The sequence below is a fragment of the Manacus vitellinus genome, unplaced genomic scaffold (genome assembly GCF_001715985.3).
Source record: "Manacus vitellinus isolate BGI_N305 unplaced genomic scaffold, ASM171598v3 scaffold_31_pilon, whole genome shotgun sequence".
NCBI lineage: Eukaryota > Metazoa > Chordata > Aves > Passeriformes > Pipridae > Manacus > Manacus vitellinus.
Window position 1 is genome coordinate 9255243 of NW_021940379.1, and position 22457 is coordinate 9277699.

General features: G+C 41.5%; 1 protein-coding gene across 4 annotated transcripts; it reads right to left on the minus strand.

Annotated features, from left to right (window-relative positions):
• Positions 1-1464: 1464 nt before the first annotated feature.
• On the minus strand, positions 1465-16965 carry UBE2L3 (ubiquitin conjugating enzyme E2 L3). 4 transcript variants are annotated; one of them, XM_029961088.1, is made up of 4 exons: positions 16944-16965; positions 8749-8844; positions 4679-4865; positions 1465-2261 (listed from the first exon to the last, which is right to left on the minus strand). In XM_029961088.1, the coding sequence occupies exons 2-4, from the start codon at positions 8815-8817 to the stop codon at positions 2107-2109; spliced, it is 411 nt and encodes a 136-aa protein (XP_029816948.1). In that variant the 5' UTR covers positions 8818-8844; positions 16944-16965; the 3' UTR covers positions 1465-2106. The 4 variants fall into 4 exon arrangements, with proteins under 4 accessions (XP_029816948.1, XP_017931833.1, XP_017931832.1 ...); XM_018076344.2 differs by lacking the exon at positions 16944-16965 and adding an exon at positions 16614-16729; XM_018076343.2 differs by lacking the exon at positions 16944-16965 and adding an exon at positions 16015-16033.
• Positions 16966-22457: the final 5492 nt, after the last annotated feature.

The following is a 22457-nucleotide window of genomic DNA, read 5'->3' on the forward strand; positions in this document are numbered from 1 at the left end:
AGACGTAGTCTTTGACCCGAGAGGCTTTACAACCAGAGTAACTACTGAGTAGCAATGAGGGCAGCAAACTAATGCTACAGTTTTGTTTCAAATAAAATTTAGAGAATGGTACGTTTCCATGCCAACAGACATGATCAAAGGTACAGTGACTCAGGTGATGTAGAAGTTACACACTTCAGTTTGACAGATAATTTGGCATTATTTTATTATGAATCCAAGTGAGCGTGAATGAAACAGAATTGGTACCAACTTTCTGCAAATGAAGACACAAAGCTGTGAAAATTTGGTAATAGTGCTCTCACAAGCCTGAAAACACTTAGGAAATGCAAGTTTCTGTAAATAAGGTGAATGTGGTTTAACTTTATTTACCTGCCAAAGAATCTGTCTAAGAACACTTAAACATAACATTTCTTAGCTCCCTAACTTATAAAAAAAATTACTTTCAACAGAGGTGAGGTACTGGGCTGTCATTGTTTACACTAAATCAGAAATGAAAGCCAGATGAGAGGGATGAATGAGGGAATAGCAAATACACAAGACATTAAAACCAAGAGAGACTTACTGCTTGACACACTAGTTCTGAAAGGTTGCAAAGGCAGAGGCTGTATTAAAACTGAATTTGAGAGTACAGGCAACCACCTAGGTGTCAGGGATTTTCTAACTCAGCTTCCTGCACATCAAAATGATATGTGCTCCCAGATGGATTTCTGGAGATAATTTGTTTGCTTAGTAACAGACCCCAGCTGGAGAGTAGGGGTGACATGGCAGTTTGACTGTGTGGCAGTTTGACCATGGAGCTACAAATCACACTGAACTGGGGAGAGAAGGCAGGTGAGAAGCAGCAGGGACACAGCCAAGGATGCTCAGGTCTGAACAGAAAGGGCTTCCTTCAGCATGCGTAGGAGTGCCCCAGAGCAACTGGCAAACAGCTCTGCCTGATTAAGCCACAATGCCAGAATGACACTTGAACACTCACTGAATCACCCAACCAGTGTGTTTAAACACAGGAGCAGCAGCAGCAAAGCACATTCACACATTATTATTCAGCCCTGTCCTTGCTCCAGTGCCGGCAGAACCCGGCAGCAGAGGGCCTGGGAAGGGGCACAAGTGCCATCCTAAAAACACAGGTGTTTCTTATGCATTCTGATGGAAAACGTTCAGAGATGACAGCAGTGCTGTCAGGTTTAGTTCTTTAACTCCAAATGAACATCTCCGAAATACCAACTTTAAATTCAAAAAAAGTTTATCACTTTGGTACCTCTTGGTCCTCAGTTTCTAACACTCTCCTGGATTGGTTGCAATGTTGTTCTGTGCACATTCCCGCTGCTCTGCATAGGTATTAAGGATAGAAGTGAAGGAAATTCGAAATCACATTCCACTACTTGTTTGCTACAGATTTTTTTCCCAAAGTATTCCAAAACCAGAACATAAGCCACATTCTAATTCAATGACGCACACAAAAACTTGGGTTTCCCCGTTTAATAGACACTGGCCAGATTTACATCAGACCCAGACATTATTTCTGATTGGTTTTGTAGGGTTGGGTTGTTTTTTGTTTATTATGTTACAAACTGAAGTTCAGGGGAACTTGCAACAAGTCCCACAAAGCACAGTGCAACATTTAAAAAGAAAAGTAAACGAAACTGCCAAACACTCAATCATTTTCTGCCAGAACTGGGATATTTTTCCTAAGACATCACTTTGAGGAGGGGGTTTAAAATTCAGTGAATGAACTCAAGATAGTGGGAACTCCAAGGAAAAATAAGAAATGACAGCCACAACCTTTTCAATTTAAGGGCAGAATATAAGTCTAAGATATTTTTGATAAATTCTGACAAGAAAAAGAAAACAGCGTACTTTAAAGTATATTGAAGCAGTGATTTTTAAACAAAGAAAGCAGAACTAGAACATCTTAAATTTTAATCCTTTCTTTACAGGTTACCTAGCCCACTTTTGATTAAGAAAACTGTAGAAAGTTAGTAACAGCCACAAGTTCACACCGAAAGGTGGCACTTGTCAATTTTCCATAGAGTCCTGCTTTACGGGGTGTCTCAAATGCACTGCTCCGATCTTCTATCATACGTTGCTGACAGCAGTTGTGTCAGATTAGTCCACTGGTCGCTTTTCACCATATTTCTTTGTAAACTCTTCAGCGTTCTTACAGAATTTTTTACGGTCCTTAGAGTATTCTTCAGCTAGGTCAGCCCGGAGGGGGTGCTCGGGCTGTGGATCATTCACCAGTGCTATGAGGGACTGGATTACTGTCAAAAGAAGTATAGAGACCATCAGACACTAAGATGGTTAATTTTTAAAAATCAAACTATAAGCAAAATTCCCCAGTAAGAAAAGAGCTTTAACTGCATTTAAATACATCCCCATAAATCTCGGGCCTTTTCAAACGCAGGATATGAGTAAGCTGGAGCATTATGCCAAGATTTTGTTCAGTGACCATGAATGAACACCAGAAAATTGTATTTGTAAACAAAATCAACATGAATAGAGACCAAAGTGCACTACAAATGATTTCCCATAACTGGCATCCCATCTAAAATACTCTCCTATGGCTCAAAAAGAATCAAAGTTCCCAGACAAATTCATCTAAAGGGATTGGGTAAAGATGGAATTTCCACCATGAAGCATTTTTCTCAACACCTGTCACAGTGATGCAGTTGTGACTGGGCCTACTTCCGGAAACCCTTTTTTCCAGCTTTATTTCCCTATGACTCTTAATTCCCCTGCGAACAGCAGGTAAGCCTTCCCTTTACTCTCATAGTTCTTGACCGAGGCAGCCACCAGTAGAGATGCACCAGGCAGACAAAGGGGTGAGAGCTGGAAGGGGCCTTTCTCCCCTGCTCACAGCTATGTCACCGAGGAAATGTCATTCCTCAGGAAACAGAAATGCCCCTGACATTTACACAGTGAGCCTCACGCACCACAGTGACATTTACTGCTACATTTTCCTCACACATTCCTCATGGCCACTGAAAGCTCACAAGGATGGGGAGTTCCCCTGTCCTGTCACTCAAAGGTGTCCTGGGGGCAGGTCTACACGAAGAGCACCTCCCTGGCCAACAGCTCAAGGAGCACGAGCAACATTTGTTTGAGGTAAGTCTGTGCTACTCTGAGTAAGACAAGGCAGAACTCCCAGGGTTTTTAATGTGAGTATAACAAACCCTCTTCACTTCATGTACTGCACACCAAGGCCAGCTGCTTCCTCCTGAACTCACTTCCAACGCTGACACCTGCCCCATCCTGCAGAGGAGTGTTCCACAGCTCAGCCGCGTGTGTGTGGAAAGGCAGAGTCCGTCCTTTGTTCTGAAACATCTGCTTAGCAGTTCAATTGGGTTCTCCCTTGCAATGCAAGTTCCTACAATGCTTATCACTCCAGCAGAATCAGGAATACTAGAGTGGTTTCTTTTGGAGCATTGATCTTGTCAAGCTCATACTCTTTTCTACCCTTAGCTGACAGGAATGGGAACATACCTCAAACTAAATGCTCAACTCTGGACTGCTAAACAGGAACATTTCTTACCAAAAATCCCGAGTTGAAACTGCAACAAACTATCTAAGGAATGTAGAATTGCTATTAGCTTCCTTCACAGTAACTCACCAGTCCTGGACTTACAACTGCCATCACATTACTGACTGCTTATGAAACCAGCAGCAACACTGCATGGGACAATCCCTTCTCATTGAGCAAAACATGCTAAAACACTAGAGGGAAAATGTGTGTTCAATAACCTTAAGAACACAGTAAGAAACACACATGCCAGAAAAAGTCATAACAGAAACTGCCTCAATATCCACAGCATTTAAAAACTATACTGTCATAACAGTCTTTTTTAATATTAAGCATAAATAAATAAAAAAGTACAGCAGTAAGATGCACATTTAGTATGTGAATGAAAGGTGAGTTAATGATTTATGATGAACCTAATCTCTCCACTTTCTTGACACCTCACTAAACAAAACCAATCACTTTGATGTTGTGCTAATAATGTCACATTATTTCATTGAGAAAGGCCCAAACAGCAAACAGACTGAGGGTGATTTTTTAGTGCAGAAGCAAAAGGAACAGGCATTTAAGCAGGGCTGTAATAACACTGTCACAGGTTCATACAGCCATGTAGTAACAACAGATGCTGACACTGAAACAACTTTTTGAAGAACGAGTTAAAAGACAAATGAAAGACCATAACACAGCAGATCATGAGAGATTTGCATTATTTCAAGCCGTATCAAATCACTGAACCACATAGCAGATTATAAAATATACAAACCCTTGAAGTATTAGACCCTTTCTTTCAAACATCCAGAAATGTACTGAACACCTCTGGATTCTAAAGTCACTGTTTAAAAAGAAACACAAAATAACCCCCGCACAAACTACCACCAAAATTTTCAAGTATACCAAGGACACCACCTTAATAAACTCTTCAGTCATGAGGAGTTTTGTGGTTCCCTGGAGATGGAAATGGCACGTGTCAGTGCCATCACCTCACATGCCAGTAACAAAATGAGATTCCACAAGTTTTGCATACCTCATGTGATTCATGACACAAGCCTTAGAACAAATACATCCCAAGAGCACCAGCAGCTGACAAGTTGACACATTATTAGCTTTAAACACACTACGAAGTTTCTCCATACCCAGTTCTCTCTCCACATGGAGTCCTACCTTGGTCAGTTTTGGTTGCTGGCTTCCAGTTTTCAGCACTAATTACTGGCAGACAAACCTGGCCCTTTTCATCAATGTTAGGGTGATAGATCTTTGTTTTAAAGGTAATCTTAGGAGGTTTGAATGGATATTCTGCTGGGAAGTTGATTTCGATTCTGAAGGCTCCTTTATCATATGGAGGATTGTCCTGCAATAAGAAGGTGGAATGTCAAGAATGTGGCACATGTTAATGGACTCAGGTAAAAAAAGCATGCTCCAGACTTGGATCTATCAAATGACCTCTTTGAAAGGCACTTTCTTCCAACATGTACTGCCATGTCTGTGTGTCAGGAAACATCAAAACCTGTTTGGGGACAGAGGCAATACAACCTGTACGTTTGCATCCACCCTGGGAAAAACAGACTGCCATTGTCCCGCAGCTGGCCGACACTTCTACTAGTGAGAAGGCATCCAACCCCATTTACTCCCAACTCAAGGCCCTATTTAACAAGTAGTTTTATTCCAACTCTGTGTTTCAAAAAACATCGTAAACCCTTTCCAAGACACAAACAGGAAGGTTGACAAGGGAAATAGGTTTTCTGAACACAGTTATTTTGTATGTCTTACAACATGGTGGCATCAGCACCAAAGCAATCCGATTTGTCAGATCTCCCTAAATGTTCTGAGAACGTTTTTGTGCTGACTACACAAAAATCTGCTGAGCATTCATGGGTACTAAAGATAGATATTCACTGCGTCTGCTGATGAGAACATTCTGAATTTGTGTGCAGTTTTAGCACCCACTGTTATCAGATCAGTTTTGAAGAAGCATGATGAGAGAACTGTGAAGTTCTCCATGCTGAAAGAGAAAAAACAATGCCCAGAATCTCACTTAGAAAATCTGTTAGACTATTGATACTGCTTCAGATACTGACTGCAGAAGGGAGGCAGAAGAAAAATAAATAAACCATTGCTACATTTAAAGCTTATGAAAATACTGTTCTGCACTGAAAACAGTAACTGTGGAATGAAGCCTTTTCAAACATGCTGGGAACATGAATCAAAGGATGAGTTTCCAGTTGGTGTAAAGTATACTCACACACATTCTTCATTAGCAACCAGACCATTCCCTGCAAACCCACTCCAGGATTTACCAGTACTGGGGGGCAGGGAGTGTTGTATTAAAATATTAGTCAACAGAAAACATTTAAGTTCATCCATATAGAGAATCTGGTTGTGCATTTGTAAGAAATACAGCACAATTTCTGCACCCAAGGGAAGAAGTAACTACAGTGGCTTTAAAACCACTTTTTACCGAAGCAATCCTAAAAGCTTTGGAAGTTTAACAAATAATTTTTGGTGGTGGTGACAACTTCAGCAGTCAGTGCTCTCTCCCCCCACAGCTCACTTGTCCTTGCCTCCATCACAAGCTCTAATTTGTGAGGATATTCAGTGAACTGACATGGGAAGTGACCTGCCTTAAAAACATCCATTTTCTTCACTGTACCTGACCAATGCATTGAAACAAAAGTGTATGTAGACTATTCAAGCAATTAATTTCCAATTATTTGTTATATTTATTTTGACACTGACAAGAGAAATAGAATTTTAAACACCAAAACACAACTTGCATTCTCCTGGAGTATTTTTGCTCTGTAAAAGTTTGTCCATAGCCAGCAGTTTTGATTAAGTGAAATGAAATTCATGGTACATCATCAGTACCTGTTACAAGAATAAGGAGCCTGGGGTAGAGATAATCTTGTTTTGATGTTGAAATCAAACAAATAATGTACTTTGGCCACCCAGAGTACACAAATTACCTTATACTACAGTTCAGAACAGGAAAAGAAGTTGACCAGATACCTTCAATTTGCTTCTCAATTGAGTGAACACCCTTAGAAACTGATAGTTGTGCCGAAGAGCAAAATATGTTAGAAACAAAAGCTTCTAAAGCTTTACAGTTCACCTTTACATTACCTTTCACATTAATTCTGTATGAACACAAAAATATTAACCTTTATCTTTCACACCTTTATTAAGCAGCTGACCAAAGTAATGCCTAGTTACAGAGTTTAATAATCAGTAACTGGTTACTCCTACTGAAGCGTACTTCATAAAACGTTAAGCAAGAACATTTTCTAAATGCAAACAGCATGTGAAATTTCAAAAGCAAATACTCAGAGAAAAAAACTCAAAACTTGCAACCAGTTTGTGTGTTGCATTTTTGAGCCATCAACTCTGGTACCAAAATAGCTGAAGAGGTGTTAAGACTGAAACATCTCCTATAAAGTATCCTCAGAATAAAAACCTATACTACTCTTTGAATGCATACACAACATTAATTACTATAGGAAGTATAATTTAATTACAAAATTCTCCCTTAACTATGCCAGCAGTGAATTTAACTTGAATTTAACTTCTCCTGTAACAGGGCATATTACAAACCAAAAGGCAGGTCTGGAGCACAGTTAATTTCATCAACATTTAAAGATTTGTGATGCTTTGAATCTTCGCAAAACAAACAACTACACTCATACTCTGGTGAGCAGAAACTGTTAAAAATAGCTGCTGTACATCACACATTCCTAATTTAACAGGAAAAGCAAGTATTTTTGTGTTTTGCTTTATTAGTCACATTTACCGACCTTACACACTGCTTCAAAGTATTATCAAAGCACTAAACTGTTACGCATGAACCACAAACACCAGAGTGGCTGATTAAAGCAGTTGTTCCTCAGCTCTGTCAAATTTCAGTGTCCCATCCCGCTTGCTTTATTTGCAAGAGTAGCATCAACCACTCCAAGGAATCACTTGCTGGCACATAAGTAAACAGTAACTAAACGTATTCTACAGCATTTAAAGCACAAAGGCCCAGCCGTTATCTCAGCCTGTGCCTTGTGAATTCCAGAACAGCATCCGAGTAAAAAGGCAGAGGCATCACTACAGAGATGTCTCAAAGTCTTATGTAAATATTAAAAAGATAAACTTCCACTGGCTGGGGGGGCTTTTTGGCAGCATCCACAGAAAAGCAGAACTGCTGCCCCAGTGGCACAGCCCCAGTTGCTGCAGGCTTAGAAGCAACTCATAGAACCAAGGGAGGCATTTCCCGCTGCTACAGCCACAGCAGTGGGAAACAAGAGGTGAAAATCCAAGAGACTTCAACCAAGGGATTCAACACAGCAGATTTCCTGCTTTCTCCTTAGTAATAAATCCCTCTCTAATTGACTAACACAGTGGTTATCTACTTAGACGAAACATTCTCCATAAGAAGACTGTAGTGTTTATAAAAATATTCAATTTTTTTAAAATTAATTTTTTTGGCATTAACTAATGCCTAAATAAAGACATTTTCTTTTAAAGAGCTCACTTCTGAAAATACAAACCCCTTCCTTGCATCAAACTTTTCCCAATACTCAATTTTATCCTAGAAATAAATCTAGTCAATTAAAAAAAATGAATACTAAGGAATAAAAGTATTTCTTATTTTCTTTTTTTAATTATTATTTATGTTGATGTAGATTTTGTACTTTAAGTTTAATGTAAAAAAATTCAATGTAAAACAAAATGTAAAAACTTAATATAAAATAAAAGGTCATTTGCTTCCCTCTTTCAACACTCAGTGCCACCACTGAGCTCCAGTGTTGGACCAGGCCTACAATAATGCAGCATCCAGGGATGGATCAGAACACCTTGCAGTTACAGAAGGATTTTTCTTCAGGTTAGTTATAACAAACACAAAGTAACATTTATCAGACTTGGATAAAACAAATCACAGAAGACACTCAAAGGAAGATTATGCTCTTTGCCCCAGATTACACAGGGTGTCTGAAGAGAGACAAGATTTAAAACCAGGAGCACATTTCAGATGCTGCAGTATCACCTGTGTAAACTCACCTTGTATTTATTAACAACCAGCTGCTGCCCAAATGCACAACTGCGAAGGATAGGTTTTATAATAATAAAAAAGATATCCTTGTCAGGGTGCAGGAATTATTTCATGGTCACCAGCCGCACTACTAAACCGTAGATTTATGACATACAAATGATCCTCATTTTAAAGCTCATAAGAATAAGGAGTAACCTATACTCACAGGAACAATGAGCCCTTGCCAGGTCAATAAATTAGCTTCATCAACCTGGATATTACGGAAGTTTTTCATTCCACATTTGCGGATTTCTTCAAGCTCCTGAAAAGCAAAGTACAGTGTTAAGTGTAAGTTAATAACTGTATTAAGCAAGGTGCTCATATTTATTTTTCGAGATCCTTAGAGGTCAGTGTGGGTTTCTTTAATGTTAAAGCAGCTTGAGGTTGTAGTGGTGGTAACCCACACAAATAAGAAATAAAATTTTGCACTTGTAAAAACTGAAATTCTCTATGACAAAATATTAAAAAGCTTATTTTTTTTGTCAAGAAAACACAAAAATACCTTGTTATTAACAGGATTAGAGATACAACAAAGCAAAAGTATTAAAAAAGTACATTTTAAAATGTTTTTCTATCTCAAATGTAAATCAGTGGCTTTGGTAACAGACCATTGATAACACTGTGAAGTGCAGAAATAAAATGCATCCAAGGACTTGTCTGAAGGAGAACAGTGATTTGGAAAAACTATTTCGTAACAGTTTTAAACACAGATAAAAAACACTGAACAGGCCAATTATTTCAACTGAAAACAAAACAAATTCCTGCATGACCAGCTGAAATCGATCCAAATCCAGAAAAATATCAATCTAACCCAAACAAGCCTTGTTCAGACCAGTTACTTGAGAAGATTCAGGTTTCCCTCTCTTTGGTACCTCAAAGCTCGCAGTACACATTAAGAGTCCTCTCTTTATAGCTGTGTCACTCTTGAACAAGGTATCTTTCTGCAACAGTCAAACCATTTTTAATCAGTTAGTGATCCAGGTATGACCAAAACAAGTATTTCAGCATTTTTCTATTTAAAATTATTTATAAACCCTAGTGTAGGGACTGTTTCCTGGAGTATTTGGTAAGAGCTAAAAAGAAACACATGGTTTCACTTTTATTTCCCCCACAATTACAATCCTTTGCTGTTTAACTCCGCTGTTTTATCTCTAAAGAGAACTTAACTGAATACAAATTCAAAAGTCATCCACAGTCAAACATGGAAGTTTACCAGCGCTTTCAAAAGTGCAGCACATGCCTGGTGGCTGCATAGGTTAGGAAAAATGTTGCTTATACAGCAGCACTCATGTGCTCTGACAGTGCTCAGCTCTGCAATGAGTGCAGGCACCTTGCAAAATTAGGCTGGGTATTACTATGATAAAACCACCAACTACAAGCAAAGGCACTACAGACTGGAAAACAAAAACCACCACTTTTCCTGCTACTGTCTATTTTTTTTTTCGGGTTTAAGGTTTTTTTCCCCTAAAATAGCTCTATGTTCATATTGGATCAAATGCTTCTGCATCTGACTGGCAGATTTAATACTTGCAATAAGTTCTTGCATAAACTCAGCACAGTGATAAACTCTAAGGGAAATGAGATTTCCAAATGCACAGGAAACAAAAATCACATAAGAGCCACACATCAGAAAACGAACATTTACATTCCCACCCACCGCACCCACAAAAGCAAGAACATACTCCAAACACGGAAGTTTAACCTTGGAGTCTTGGACACTGAATTGATGCCCAACACAGTCTTCATGACACTAAAACTTACTATCCAGTCTAGACCCATGGATTAATCCCCAAATTCCACTGCTGCTAGATTTATGCAATGTCACAGACAGTTTGGGTGGGTTTTTTTTTTAAAGAGGTAAGAGGATTATCCTATATCCTTAAAGCAGAAAAACATATAAAAGCTACACAAAAATAATCCCATGAATCATATTTATAGGGATAAGGAGCAAGCCAAAATATTCACAAGAAAATAAGCTTTATTATCGTAGCTCTAAGTGATGCTTTACCCTCACTGAAAGCGCAAATCCCCCCAGTGCCTTCCCTTGAGCGCTCCTGCACAAAGCAGCAGCTCAGGAAGAGCCTGACTGATCCCAGACTGACTCTGCCCCAACAGGGTCAGGGAAGTAACCTGCTCCAAACAGTTTTTATGCTCTCTCTCATCACACACAGAACTGTGAAGTCCTGGCAAACTACTACTCCATAGCATGTAAAAGGGATAAATTCCACTCCATACTAGATGTAACACATCAAACATTGGGAACAAAATAAACTAATTCAGCAGTAAGTATTTAAGCATGAACAAACATGCACAAATAAGCATTATCACAAGTGCCTTCACTCTAAAACAAGGAAAGGAAAACGGGTTTAGATTATTTTCTAGCTACTGTATTAAAAACATTACGCATATGATAGAAATCTCCTCCCATTATGTCTCAGTGGGAATGCAGATTTCATGCAGGAGCTTTTATCCTGGGTTCAGACCAAGCATTACGCTGTTGCTGGCCCAGAGAACAACTGTCCAGAAACACAAAAATGGGAGGACTGTGACTCTATAATTCAGGTATGTCATTAGGTTAATAAAACAAATTAGAAAAGCGTGGTTTCGCATTTCTGGAAGATTAAACACCCACGTTTTATAGTTAGATTCAGGTTAAAAAACTGGATGCTGAATTAAGAAAAGGAAGAATCCCATACAGAGATCATTACAAAATTGTAAAACTTTGTATGCAAGCAACAAAAAGTTTAAAATAAACATGCGAATAGCTCCTCATTTCCCCTCATGAGGGAATTAAATAAGAAGACACTAAACAACAGGCCAAAAATTATCGAGGCCATCTTCCTCTTTAAACTGACATGTGAGGCCTTTGCAGGAAATCACTTCCAAAATCAGAGAAGTGGTAAATTACTGGAGTGTGTCAGGGCTCTATCCTGCCCTTCTCCTGTGGTTGGAGCTGACAACTGAGCCACAGACAGACAGGATAAACCTGGCAGTTCCATCCCTCACATGCAGGCAGGACTGCAAAGGTCATGGACAACCAAGCCACCTTAGCAGGGCACGTGCCTGAACCATGCACTTGTGACAGATCCCAATTTATATGAGAAATTACTTTTCTTATACTAGAAGCGTTTAAGATTTCATTTGTCACTCCAAATGAATCAGTTCCACGTCAGACTTATTTACAAAAAGCTTTTTTTTCACACTACTGTCCCCACAATCACAATACTACACAAGTCATTCAGGAGTGGTAAGAACTTAACCATTCACAATTTAAGGGTGTGGGGGGAGGTTGTTTTGTTTTTTTTTCTTCTGGCAACTCCCAAAGCCCATAATAAAGATTTAACTGCTTTAGAGCCATGGAGGCAGCCACAACTACAGTATAAATCTACGGTGAAGAAAGTGAATGAGCTAACTAAATACTTTCAAGCAGTACAGATTAAAGTTAACATTACATTTAACATGGGCTTGAGCAACTCCAAAGGAACAAAAAGTACTTTATGAGGTAAAAGGATACAATCCAGATATTTATTTCAAAATAATACTTAAGAGTCTAGGCAGACAGTAAATAGATTAATACCCTTTCTTGTCTTCCACCCCTTAATTTTGTCAAGTTACATAATTAAAGGAGCACAGGAGGAGCGTAAATAAAGGGTAGAAGACTGCAGTAAGAATTTCAATCAGTCTTCATTCCCCACTCTGTTATCAACCTTGCATGTGACCTTGCTGCATTGGCTTCCCCACTTACAAAACTCAAAGGTGTTACTTCACGAGGCTCTCTTGAGAAATGATGTTTGTAGTTTGGAAATGTTCAGAGAAAATGTTATACACAGCACGTGAAATGGATAAAACATTGTTCCAGAGGTGGTATTTGATCTTCAAGTATATAATGTTGAAGACAGTCACGAAAGTCCATGTTACCTCATATACAATGATTAAGGATTTGAAATTGTTATTTTCAATATTGTGTAATCATTTGTGCTGTTCAAATAAAAAATTAAATGTTTGAAATTAAAAAGAAAAGCAGCATCGGCTTAAAATGCCGTTAAGTCTTTCAAAAACCCTGCAACCATTTTATCCATGCATCTTTCAAGTTTTGGGACTTCTCTAAATAAACAAGTCAGATAGGAAAATGCAGTGAAGGCAAATATTTGTAAGAGTACCATCCTAGAATATGGGAATAAGTGTAAGAGCTCATACTGATTTCGATAAGTTCTGCATCAAGCCCAAAATGCTACTAAATTCACAAATAAAAACAAAAGTCTACTGAAATAACTAAACCATGATTCTCTAGTGTTTACAACTTATGTTTAAGTCTTTATAAATACATTCTTTAAAAGATGCCTGACAAAGCTAAACAGGCTCTAAAACATTGATCAGGAACTGACCAGTTTCACTTTCTGAATTTACAGTACAGAGAAGTTAAAACACCTAAAAATATAATTTTACCACAAAAAAACCCCAACACAAACCCAACTAAAACCCCAAATAGAATCTAGCTCTTATAAGAAATAGCAGTAAGTTTCCTCTACAAAATTACAACCTTGTACACTCACATCTTATTGACTGAGCAATCTACTTTTTGGCAAAGTATTTTCATTTGATTAAAAATCCTTTTGTCAATTCTCTGTTTCAGAAAGGGAAAATTAATCAATATTCTCACTTCTCCATAAGGACAATCATACATTGCTCAAAACTACATTTCCTTTGTTACTGAGAATGGAAATTTGAATCAATTTTGAACTATTTTTGAAATAATAAAGTTGTCTAAAACCTCTTTATTTGGGAGGGTTACAGTGTTTACAGGACCACAGCATCCTGGAGATAGCAGGCCACCTACCTGGGTGTGGCCTCATGTTTGTGTTTTATCATGGAGTGGAACAGTTGCATAAATGTTTGACTATGTAATTATGGAAACGGAGCAAAAACTATAAGATTAAAATAACTGTCGACGTATCTCACTTCATATTTACTCTTTAAATCTATTTTCAATTTTTAACACTAAAGATACTTTTGAACATCCAAAAACCAGGAAACTAAACCATGGATCTTACAGACTATAGGCAGCCACCATGGAAGGGCACAGCTCCACACCTGGGGCAGCACAGCCTCCTCCAACACCACCCAACACCCTGCGGAATGTGCAGCTCGGCATCATGTTACTACACCTGCAAGTAAGTACTATGAGTATCCAGCACCAAAATAGCTGCACCCTCTGCAGCCCCCCACTACTTCTCCACACAGCATTTAGCTACGGATCTCACATGGAGAACAGCTTGTTTTACAGTAGTGGGTGGCAGCTGTGAAAAGCCTTCCCCTGAAGTCTCCGGGAGATCCGTGATCCCCATCACACATTTGGAGACAATCTGCTTTATACAGGAAAGGACCTTGAAGCCTCGTACCCCCTTAAAAGAGAAGCCTTAGATCCTTTCCTAAATATAATCACTCCATATCTGCCTGTTTTAACCCTGAGAGATCATCCACAACAGAACATCTTTGACAAAGACTCCTTTATTCCCACCACTCACATTTCACAAGGAGTCAAGATTCAACAACTGTGGCTCTTTGGAGAGGTGTAATGGTGGCTCACAGATCAAACCTCCACTTCAGATGTCACCGGAATACGAGTCATTAGCAATGTTTATTTCCCATTTTTGCTAAGCTAGGTGTGCTCCTGGAAGGGCACACCTCCCTTGAGCTGCTGTGAATCAGGAGGGAAGACTTCAGTTAAGACTATTTGATGCTCTAAAGTTCAGCAAAAATAGGCCATAAATAAGCTCTTTGGCCTAGGGAATGTGATTTGCTCAAACACACCCTCAGATAACAAGTCAACCTTATTCTCTTTATAACTTGAAGTCACATTTAAAATTGAACTGTATGAGTACAATGACAAAATTTGTAATGCTTCTTTCACATAGGGGTTTGCAAATGGCTTCCCCAATCTGTAAAGGACATCCATTTCTACCTGCAGAGCAGAAACTAGACTCATACTTGCAGTTTTCTACAGGCAGACAGCAAGTTATTACGGACGTGCTGCATCCAGCCTCTTAGAGCCACAGTGGTTAATATGAATAACTATGATGCATGACACGAGTCCAGAAAAAATGCAGTACTTCAAAATGTTGGCAAGACCTTAAGGAAACGGGTGACCTACAAAAGGTTTAAGGTTTAGTCTCACTTATCAAAGACAAACTTGATATTTAGCTCAGAGAAAAGACAGTTAATGCTTATCCTAAATTATTTCAAACATAGTTGAGTGACACAGAGAAAACCCCTATTTCCTTTAGTTATAATCACTCATCATTCCAAGATCCTGAGAAAGACAGCCCACAGACTCTTCCCAATTGCAAAACTTCAACAGTGAATAACTTTAAATTAAAGTGGACCTGTGAATTTGGAACTTCAACAGCGATATTAGGGTGATACACAGGCGAGTTTGGACCTTCAAAGCATCATGCTGCAGCAATCCAGATGATGTCACTCATATGAGCTCTACTTTGTTCCTACTGAGATGAATGGCAAAACCAAAGCCATTTGGGCTGACTCGACTCTCCAGAGGCAGGAAAGGATCTGCTTATTTAACAGCCTTTGCAAATTGTGTGATAGAGCATCTCGCAGCTCTTGGGCCGCATAAAAACCACACACAGTGTGAACAACCCACAAATATTAGGGAATAAAAATGAAACTAAAAATGTAAGACGTAAGTTATGGATGTCTCTCTCCTTCCCACACCCCTCCCTCTGAGGAACAACTGCCACACCAATTTTCTAGAAAATATGGTTACACCGTCAAAAACCGTTTTTATTGCATTCTAATAAAAGATGAAAGTACTAACTAATGTTTCAGAAGTACAGTGAAAATGAGGAGGGGGCTGAAAAGCAAGAGGTACTGTTGATATTAAGAACAATTTTTCTCTCCTTTCAGATTTTTATTTTCTATTTTAAATTAAAGAAGAAAATAATTGTAAACATATATTCTCCCTATCAGAGTAGTAGTGATGTGCTTTTGAACAATTAATGCATTTTTTTCAGAAAAGGCAGAAAAACTGCCTTACAAAAATATAGAATTAAATGGCTGTTTACTATCTCAAACTAAGGGGAACCTTACTTGAGTATACAGCAACAGACATATTGATTATGATACTAAAGCCCTGACAAAACATAACAGCTATCAAAAATGAAATAAAAACCTAATTCCATCTTGCCAGGTTCCTTAGGGACAATTAAAGGTTTTACACCTACTGATTTAATATATATGAATGACACTGCAAACAATGAATCTACTATTTAATTTTTAAATGCTCTATAGTACATTTAAACTGACAAGTCAAGCCTTATGGAAGCGCTGCTGAGCTACTGGTTTCTTCAAAAACAACCAAGTTATAACGCTTATTTATATATCTGTACCATTAAGGAAATGCAGCTTCAGAACCTACCATCTACATGTCCTGGTGAAATCTCTGTCCTGTTGGGGGTTCACATCCTTGAACCCAGCTGTGAAACTGGTATTAATAGATTAAGTAAGTTTAATAGAACTGCCCAAGTATCTGTCAAATCCTAGTGCAGGGTTATGTTGCACCCCACAGGGGCAGGTTTTTTAATAAGGCTGAAACGTCACCCAAGAGTTACAGGATCTTTCCCCTCCATTTCCCTGGACTGGCCTGTAAAGTTCATTGATTTCCTCACAGGCACTTTGTATGCAAATCCTGCCGGGTATTGTCAGAGCATTTTACAGATGACTACATTTTATGCCACTACATCTGCGTGTCCTGGGCAAACCTCACTGCTCACAGTTTGTGATGTTATTATATACAGCACATAAAATAAATTTGTGTGCTTTGGGGGCAACGGTTACCATTTTCCTCCTAAGTCCCTTACTCCTCAAGCAAAATAACGTGAAACATAATCCCGAGCGGTATTTTACAATAAGACAAACGTGCTCTTGGTTAAAACCCAATCGGGGTCGAGGTTCCATTTCCAAGTACCATCCGCGGCTCAGAACAAATAGAGCGAAGACAAAAACGTTACCACGTCCGCCGCGAATAAGGAAACTTCTGAACCCAGGCCCACGTTTCAGTGCGATAAACTTCTTACTCGTACAAGGAAGAGGCTACTCTCCGAAACAACGAAAACGGAATTATTTCATCCCCGGGCGTTTGGGGACGGTTCCTCACCGGGGCGAGCGCGGCAGGAGTGGCGAACCCCCCCGCAGGGAAGGAGGAAAGGAGGGAGGGAGGCGACTGCGCTTCCCGTCGAGCCCTCCCTCGGCGGTAGGGTCGGCGCCCCTCCCGCCACGCCGGGATGCCCCGGCCCCGGGCGGCATGCGTTTCCTTCCCCCCGTCCCATTCCTCTTTGCTTAGTTCACCGTGGAGCCCCCGAGGGAGGGGCTCAGGCGGCCCGCGGCGCACCTCCCAACGTCCTCGCCAGCGCCGGGCGTTGTTCGGGCCCGCGGATATGAGCCGCGAGGCGGCGGCGTTGTATATGCGGGGCCCCTCCACGGCCTTCTGGAGTGCCGGTTGCTCCCGCCTTCCGGCCGCTAACGGTGCGGGGCGCCGCCGAGAGGCGCGTGAGGAGGCCGCGGGCCGTGGGCGCGGCAGGGAGCGGCCCCGGTGTACGAATGCGGTCGGGCGGAGGGGCGGGCCGGGAGCCGGGCCGCTCGGTCGCGGCCCTGCCCGGCCGCTGTTACCCTTCAATCAGCCTCCTGCTGGCCGCCATCTTGGCTCTGCTGCCGCGCCTCACAATGCATTCGCGGCGCGGCCGGCCCAGCCGCCCTGCGCTTCCTGCGCGGCCGCGCGCGGGCGGGCGGGGCGTGGCCTTGCGCTCCGTTTTCGGCTGCGCTCGGCTCCACTCGGGTAGGATCGGCTTCTGGCCTGGCTCGTCTACTGCGAACATCGGGTCGGCTCCACTCGGCTCCGTTCCGGTCGGTCTCGGTGTTATACTCTGCGTGCCGCCAGGTCCGGCGGCACTCGGCTCGGCTCGGACTGCGGCTCGGCTCCGCTCGGCTCCGCTCGGTTCGGGTTCTGCTCCGGGTGGCTCTGCGGTCCTCGACGGTGACTTTTGTACGACTGCGTTTTTAATCATCGCTCTGAAGTGCTGCTGTGCCTTATTCTGTGTACTGTGCACCCCCAAATCTTCGTCGGGGGGCAACAGACAACCACCTGTAGTCACAGGCTTAATCAAACAAGCCCATGCCATGCTCAGAGCCCTTTTCCGCCTTTATTTCTTAGTTTCTTCCCATAATTAGTTTCTCCCCCCCGAAAGGAGAGGGAAAGGCGTTTCCGGAAGGCGTATCTGATCACAGAACCACCCCCAGCCCCGCTGGTCTCCCATGAAACCCACGCCGGCCTTACCGTCCGGTGCCTTGCCCGGCCCAGCCTCACCCCCCTACTCCCAACCGGCTGTGCCCTGCTACCATCTCTGGGAGAAAAGAGCTGTGGAAGGGGAGATCAGGACTGTAATTTGCCATGCGCTTTTTAGCCCTTTAATGGAGTTCTAACTGTAGCTGCCCTCCAGCTCTGACCCTTCCCAGCTGTGGAGCTGTTCAGTGTCAGTGCAGGTGCCCTTAGGTATCCAAGACACAGGGCTGGCAGGTATGAAATAGGACATAACCTACTACATCACATCTAAAATGACATCAGACATCAGTGTCCGGGAAACTGACTTGCTCCTTAAAACATTCCCCATTGACCCAGTGTGCTCAGGAATTAGTCCAGGATCTGCTCTGCTGATGCGCAGCCTTGATTCCCCTTTGCCCCTCCCTTGTGTAAGTTCATGTCCTTGCTTGATCTGACACTTGTTCTACAGAACAAGTCATCTGAAAAAGTTCTAAGCTCTAAAATAAGCTTTACAGACTCAGACAACCTGAAAAAGGAAATGTTGTACTTATTACAAAAGGCTTTCAAAAATGCAACAAAAGTTGTTAATTATGAAGCAACAAGATTCTAGTACACAATTTTAAAATTAGTCCTTGAATAGATATTTGATAATCAATATTTTGCATTAATATAGTGCTTATTGCTCCAAAACTCAACTAACATTTGTTAATGAACTAAGCTATACAGCACCTACAGGAATCACGTACCTCCTATGCATATTATGAAATAGTTTGTAAATAGTTATATTATTAAATATATTTGATGGTCATGATAACTTTATTTTATTAACTGTGCAAATATTATTGCATTCATTTTATTCAAGGAAAATGAAGTCAGAGGAAACTGAAAGAGGCAGACCCTCCTGGCGAAGTAGCAGAGGGATGCAAAGTGAGTCTGTGTGCTAACTGGGTGGAGAAGTTACTCATGTGCCAGGCAGGCACACGTTGTGTGAAAACAGGAGCTGCAGAGACCCTCTGAGGATTCTTGATGTGCTGCTGAGGTGCCATGCTGGTGGTGAAGATTTAAAAATGCTGACATCTGATACAAGACCTCGTCCAGATTCTATGACTGTGAAATGTACAAATACCTAAATCTGGTACCAAGGTAACTTGGAAGAACAGTTCTTACGTCTGATTTTCCACATCTACAAATATGAAAAACAAGCTGCTTCAAATACTATCTTGATTTCTTTATTTGCCAAAATTCTATTAGTATCTTCAGCTTGTCTTTATTTGACTGCATAATTTTCCAAGTCTACTATATGTCTCCATGTATTCTCTAAATATTTTTTCCCCAAAATACAGTTATTCGGGCCCTCGTCTATACCTGCACTGAGACACAGAGCCACCAGACACCAGAGACAGTACTAGAAGCACCACAGGGAATTCTGAAATTACTATCTGTAGTTTTAATCCACGAATTTATAGCTTGTGTCAGTGGTAGCTGGGATAATTAGAAGATAATCTGCATTTCCTTTAACAAGACAAAAATACCACCCACACTACAATTAACAATAGCCCAGGCAGTTCTTAAGAAATCCATGCTGAGTGCAGCTGCCTTCACAAATTGACACTTAATGATGAAATCCTGTATTACAGCAAAGTGATTGAGAAGTTTACATAGAACTAGGCACATTTCACATATCTCTTGCCAGTATCCTGGATCCTTTCAGTGTCCAGTATTAGACTGGATCCAGAGAAGATCCGAAGGTGCCATCACTCATGCGCATCTCGTGGATGACCAAGGGGTGTACAGCCGTACCCCAAGTGCTGATCCCACCCGGCCGCTGGTTACCTACAGTCAGGACAGGCTGTTGTACAGTCCTGGAGAAGTGGCAGGAATTTCCTTTCAGACAGAATTCCACCAATTATATCTTGTACCATTCTGTCAACAATAAACCTGGGCCATTCGTTATACTGTTTTTGTAGACAGTTCTGCATTTTTAAACTTGCTTTTTGGTATGGTTTCCACACTGTATCCATTATTTTACTTGACAATTAAGAGTGCCCAGAATGCGGGTTTTAGTGCTATCTGTGATATCTTCAAGAGACCGGACACTATATTTATACCTACCCACTGTCAAAGATTACTTTCTATCACATTTCCACTGTTTTAAGCAACATAACTGTTCCACATCTAAAAGAAAAACCCTAATTGCCAATTGCCATGAAAACACAACACTACAATAACAAATCACAAAGCACTTGAAAACCCTAATTGCCAATTGCCATGACAACAGCAGGCTAAAATTGCCAATCACAACACCCAATTAGCATTAGCGCTAGGGGTTAGGGTTAGTGGTTGGGGTTAGGGTTAGGAGTTGGGGTTAGGGATTAGGGGTTAGGGTTTGGGTTAGTGTTTAGAGTTTAGGGTTTGGGTCAGTGTTTAGAGTTTAGGGTTTGGGTCAGGGTCAGGGTTAGGGTTTGGGTTAGGGTTTAGGGTTTGGGTTAAGGTTAGGGGTTAGGGTTAGGGGTAGGGTTAGGGTTTAGGGTTCGAGTTTAGGGTTCGGGTTCAGGTTGGGGTTTAGGGTTCGGGGTTAGGGTTTATGGTTAACGGTAAAGTTACAGTTTAAAGTTACGGTTTTGGTTTAGCGTTAGGGTTTATGGTTACAATTAGAGCACGCTCTGCAAACACCTGTACTGGGAATGCTGCAAAGGGGCTGGGGATGACAGCACCAAGTGGTGGGTCAGGAGAGCCTTCTGTGCCATTTGTATCCATTTCTTGCACAGACCTGAGCGAGTCCAACTCCTGCTCCTGCAAGCACCCTTGTGTTGTTTACGTAGTTGAGGGTGGGTTTTTAGGTAGATTGGCTGAAGTGGGGAAGAGCAAGGGAAGACTATTCAGGTGGAGAACCGGTCCAGTGGAGGGGAACATAACGAGAACTTCTCCAGACCATGAGAGAACAACATGGGCATGTGCTATTTCTAGACTAGAACTGGGCACATGGCAAAGTTTAATCTTAAAAATGTTTTTATGGTTTTTTTGTCTCTGGCAGTGCAATTTCCTTCTCGCAACAGCTTCTCTTGGCTCATTGTTTGCTAAACCTACAGAGAGGTAATTTCTGGGTATCTGGGGAGACTCTTGAATGTTGGGAGGCTGCTGGTTTTGTTGTTTTGGTCTTTTGCATTGTTCTCTCCATCCGACCTCCCCCACTGCAAGGTCATGGTGAGTCTCATGGTAGAGTAACAATCCCGCTGGTGGTCAAACTTCTGGTAAAGCTCTTTGTGTACTAGAGATATTGCAGCTCCTTCTTACAGGCATGATTATTCCACACCACCTTTCCTTGCTTGTAAGGTACTGAACCAAATACCCACACAGAATTTGAATTAGTGCCCCTCCTTGTGTGTTCTCTTTTGTACTTTGATGCCTTCTCTCTGGGTGGATTATTTTAACCCCAGATTGTTTGCGGGAAAAGAATTGGAACTGCATAGCTATTTAAGAGAGGAGAATAAAACTACTTATGACTAAATGAAGATCTTGTACCTTTGTAAATCTTGAAGAAGTCTATTGCTGTGTAACGGCTGAATCTGTTAACTTATTAAACCATATGGAAATCAAAACCTGGCCCTGAGCCTGACTTCATACCTGGCAGAGTGCTGTGAGTTGCCCTCCAACCTGTCGCTGTCTCCTCTAAATTCTCCCACTCAAATGATGGTGAACTGTATATACCCCTGCGAGGGTCCCCCCTCACGAGTCCCCTTTGCCCCTTGCATGCCCTGCTCTCATCTCTTGACTCACCTTTTTTCCCCTCTTCCTCTCTATTCTCCCCCTCCGTTCCCTTTTCTCTCCCCTTTCCCCCCCTTCCCCTTTCCAGCCCTTTGTCTGCCCTTTCCCTGGTTTCTCTCCCCTTCTGCTCTTATCCCTTCCCCGTTCCCTCCCTTGTGCTCTCGACACTCTCCACACCTTCTCCCCTCTCCCCTCTTTTTTCCACCCCTTTTCTCCTCTCCTCTTCTTGTCTCCTCTTCTCCCTCTGTCTTGTGACCCCGATCTTGTACCCACCCTCCCTCTCTTCTTTTCCACCTTTGGGGGTGAGTAAAAAGGGGGATGTAGGGGAGTCTGGGGGGGTGATGAGGTCATTAGAGGGATCCCAATGCCTCTGGGAGAGCGAGGATGCGGTGGAGGAGCAGGTGAGTGGGGGATGAGGAGGGTTGTGTGGGGGTCCTCCCAAAAAAGGGAGATTACAGCACCAAAGGGCCTGAAAATTTATGGGAGGTGGATGTGTGTTAAATGTACTAAAAACTGTAACATTTCTCTTTTTCATAGAATCATAGAACCAGCAAAGTCGGAAAAGACCTCTGAGATCATCAAGTCCAACCCTTGATCTAACACCACTGCAGTTACTAGACCATGGCACTAAGTGCCACATCCAGTCTCATCTTAAAAACTTCCAGGGACGGAGAATCCACCACTTCCCTGGGCAGCCCATTTCAATGCCAGATTACCCTCTCTGTAAAGAATTTCTTCCTATATCTAACCTAAACCTCCCCTGGCAGAGCTTAAGATGA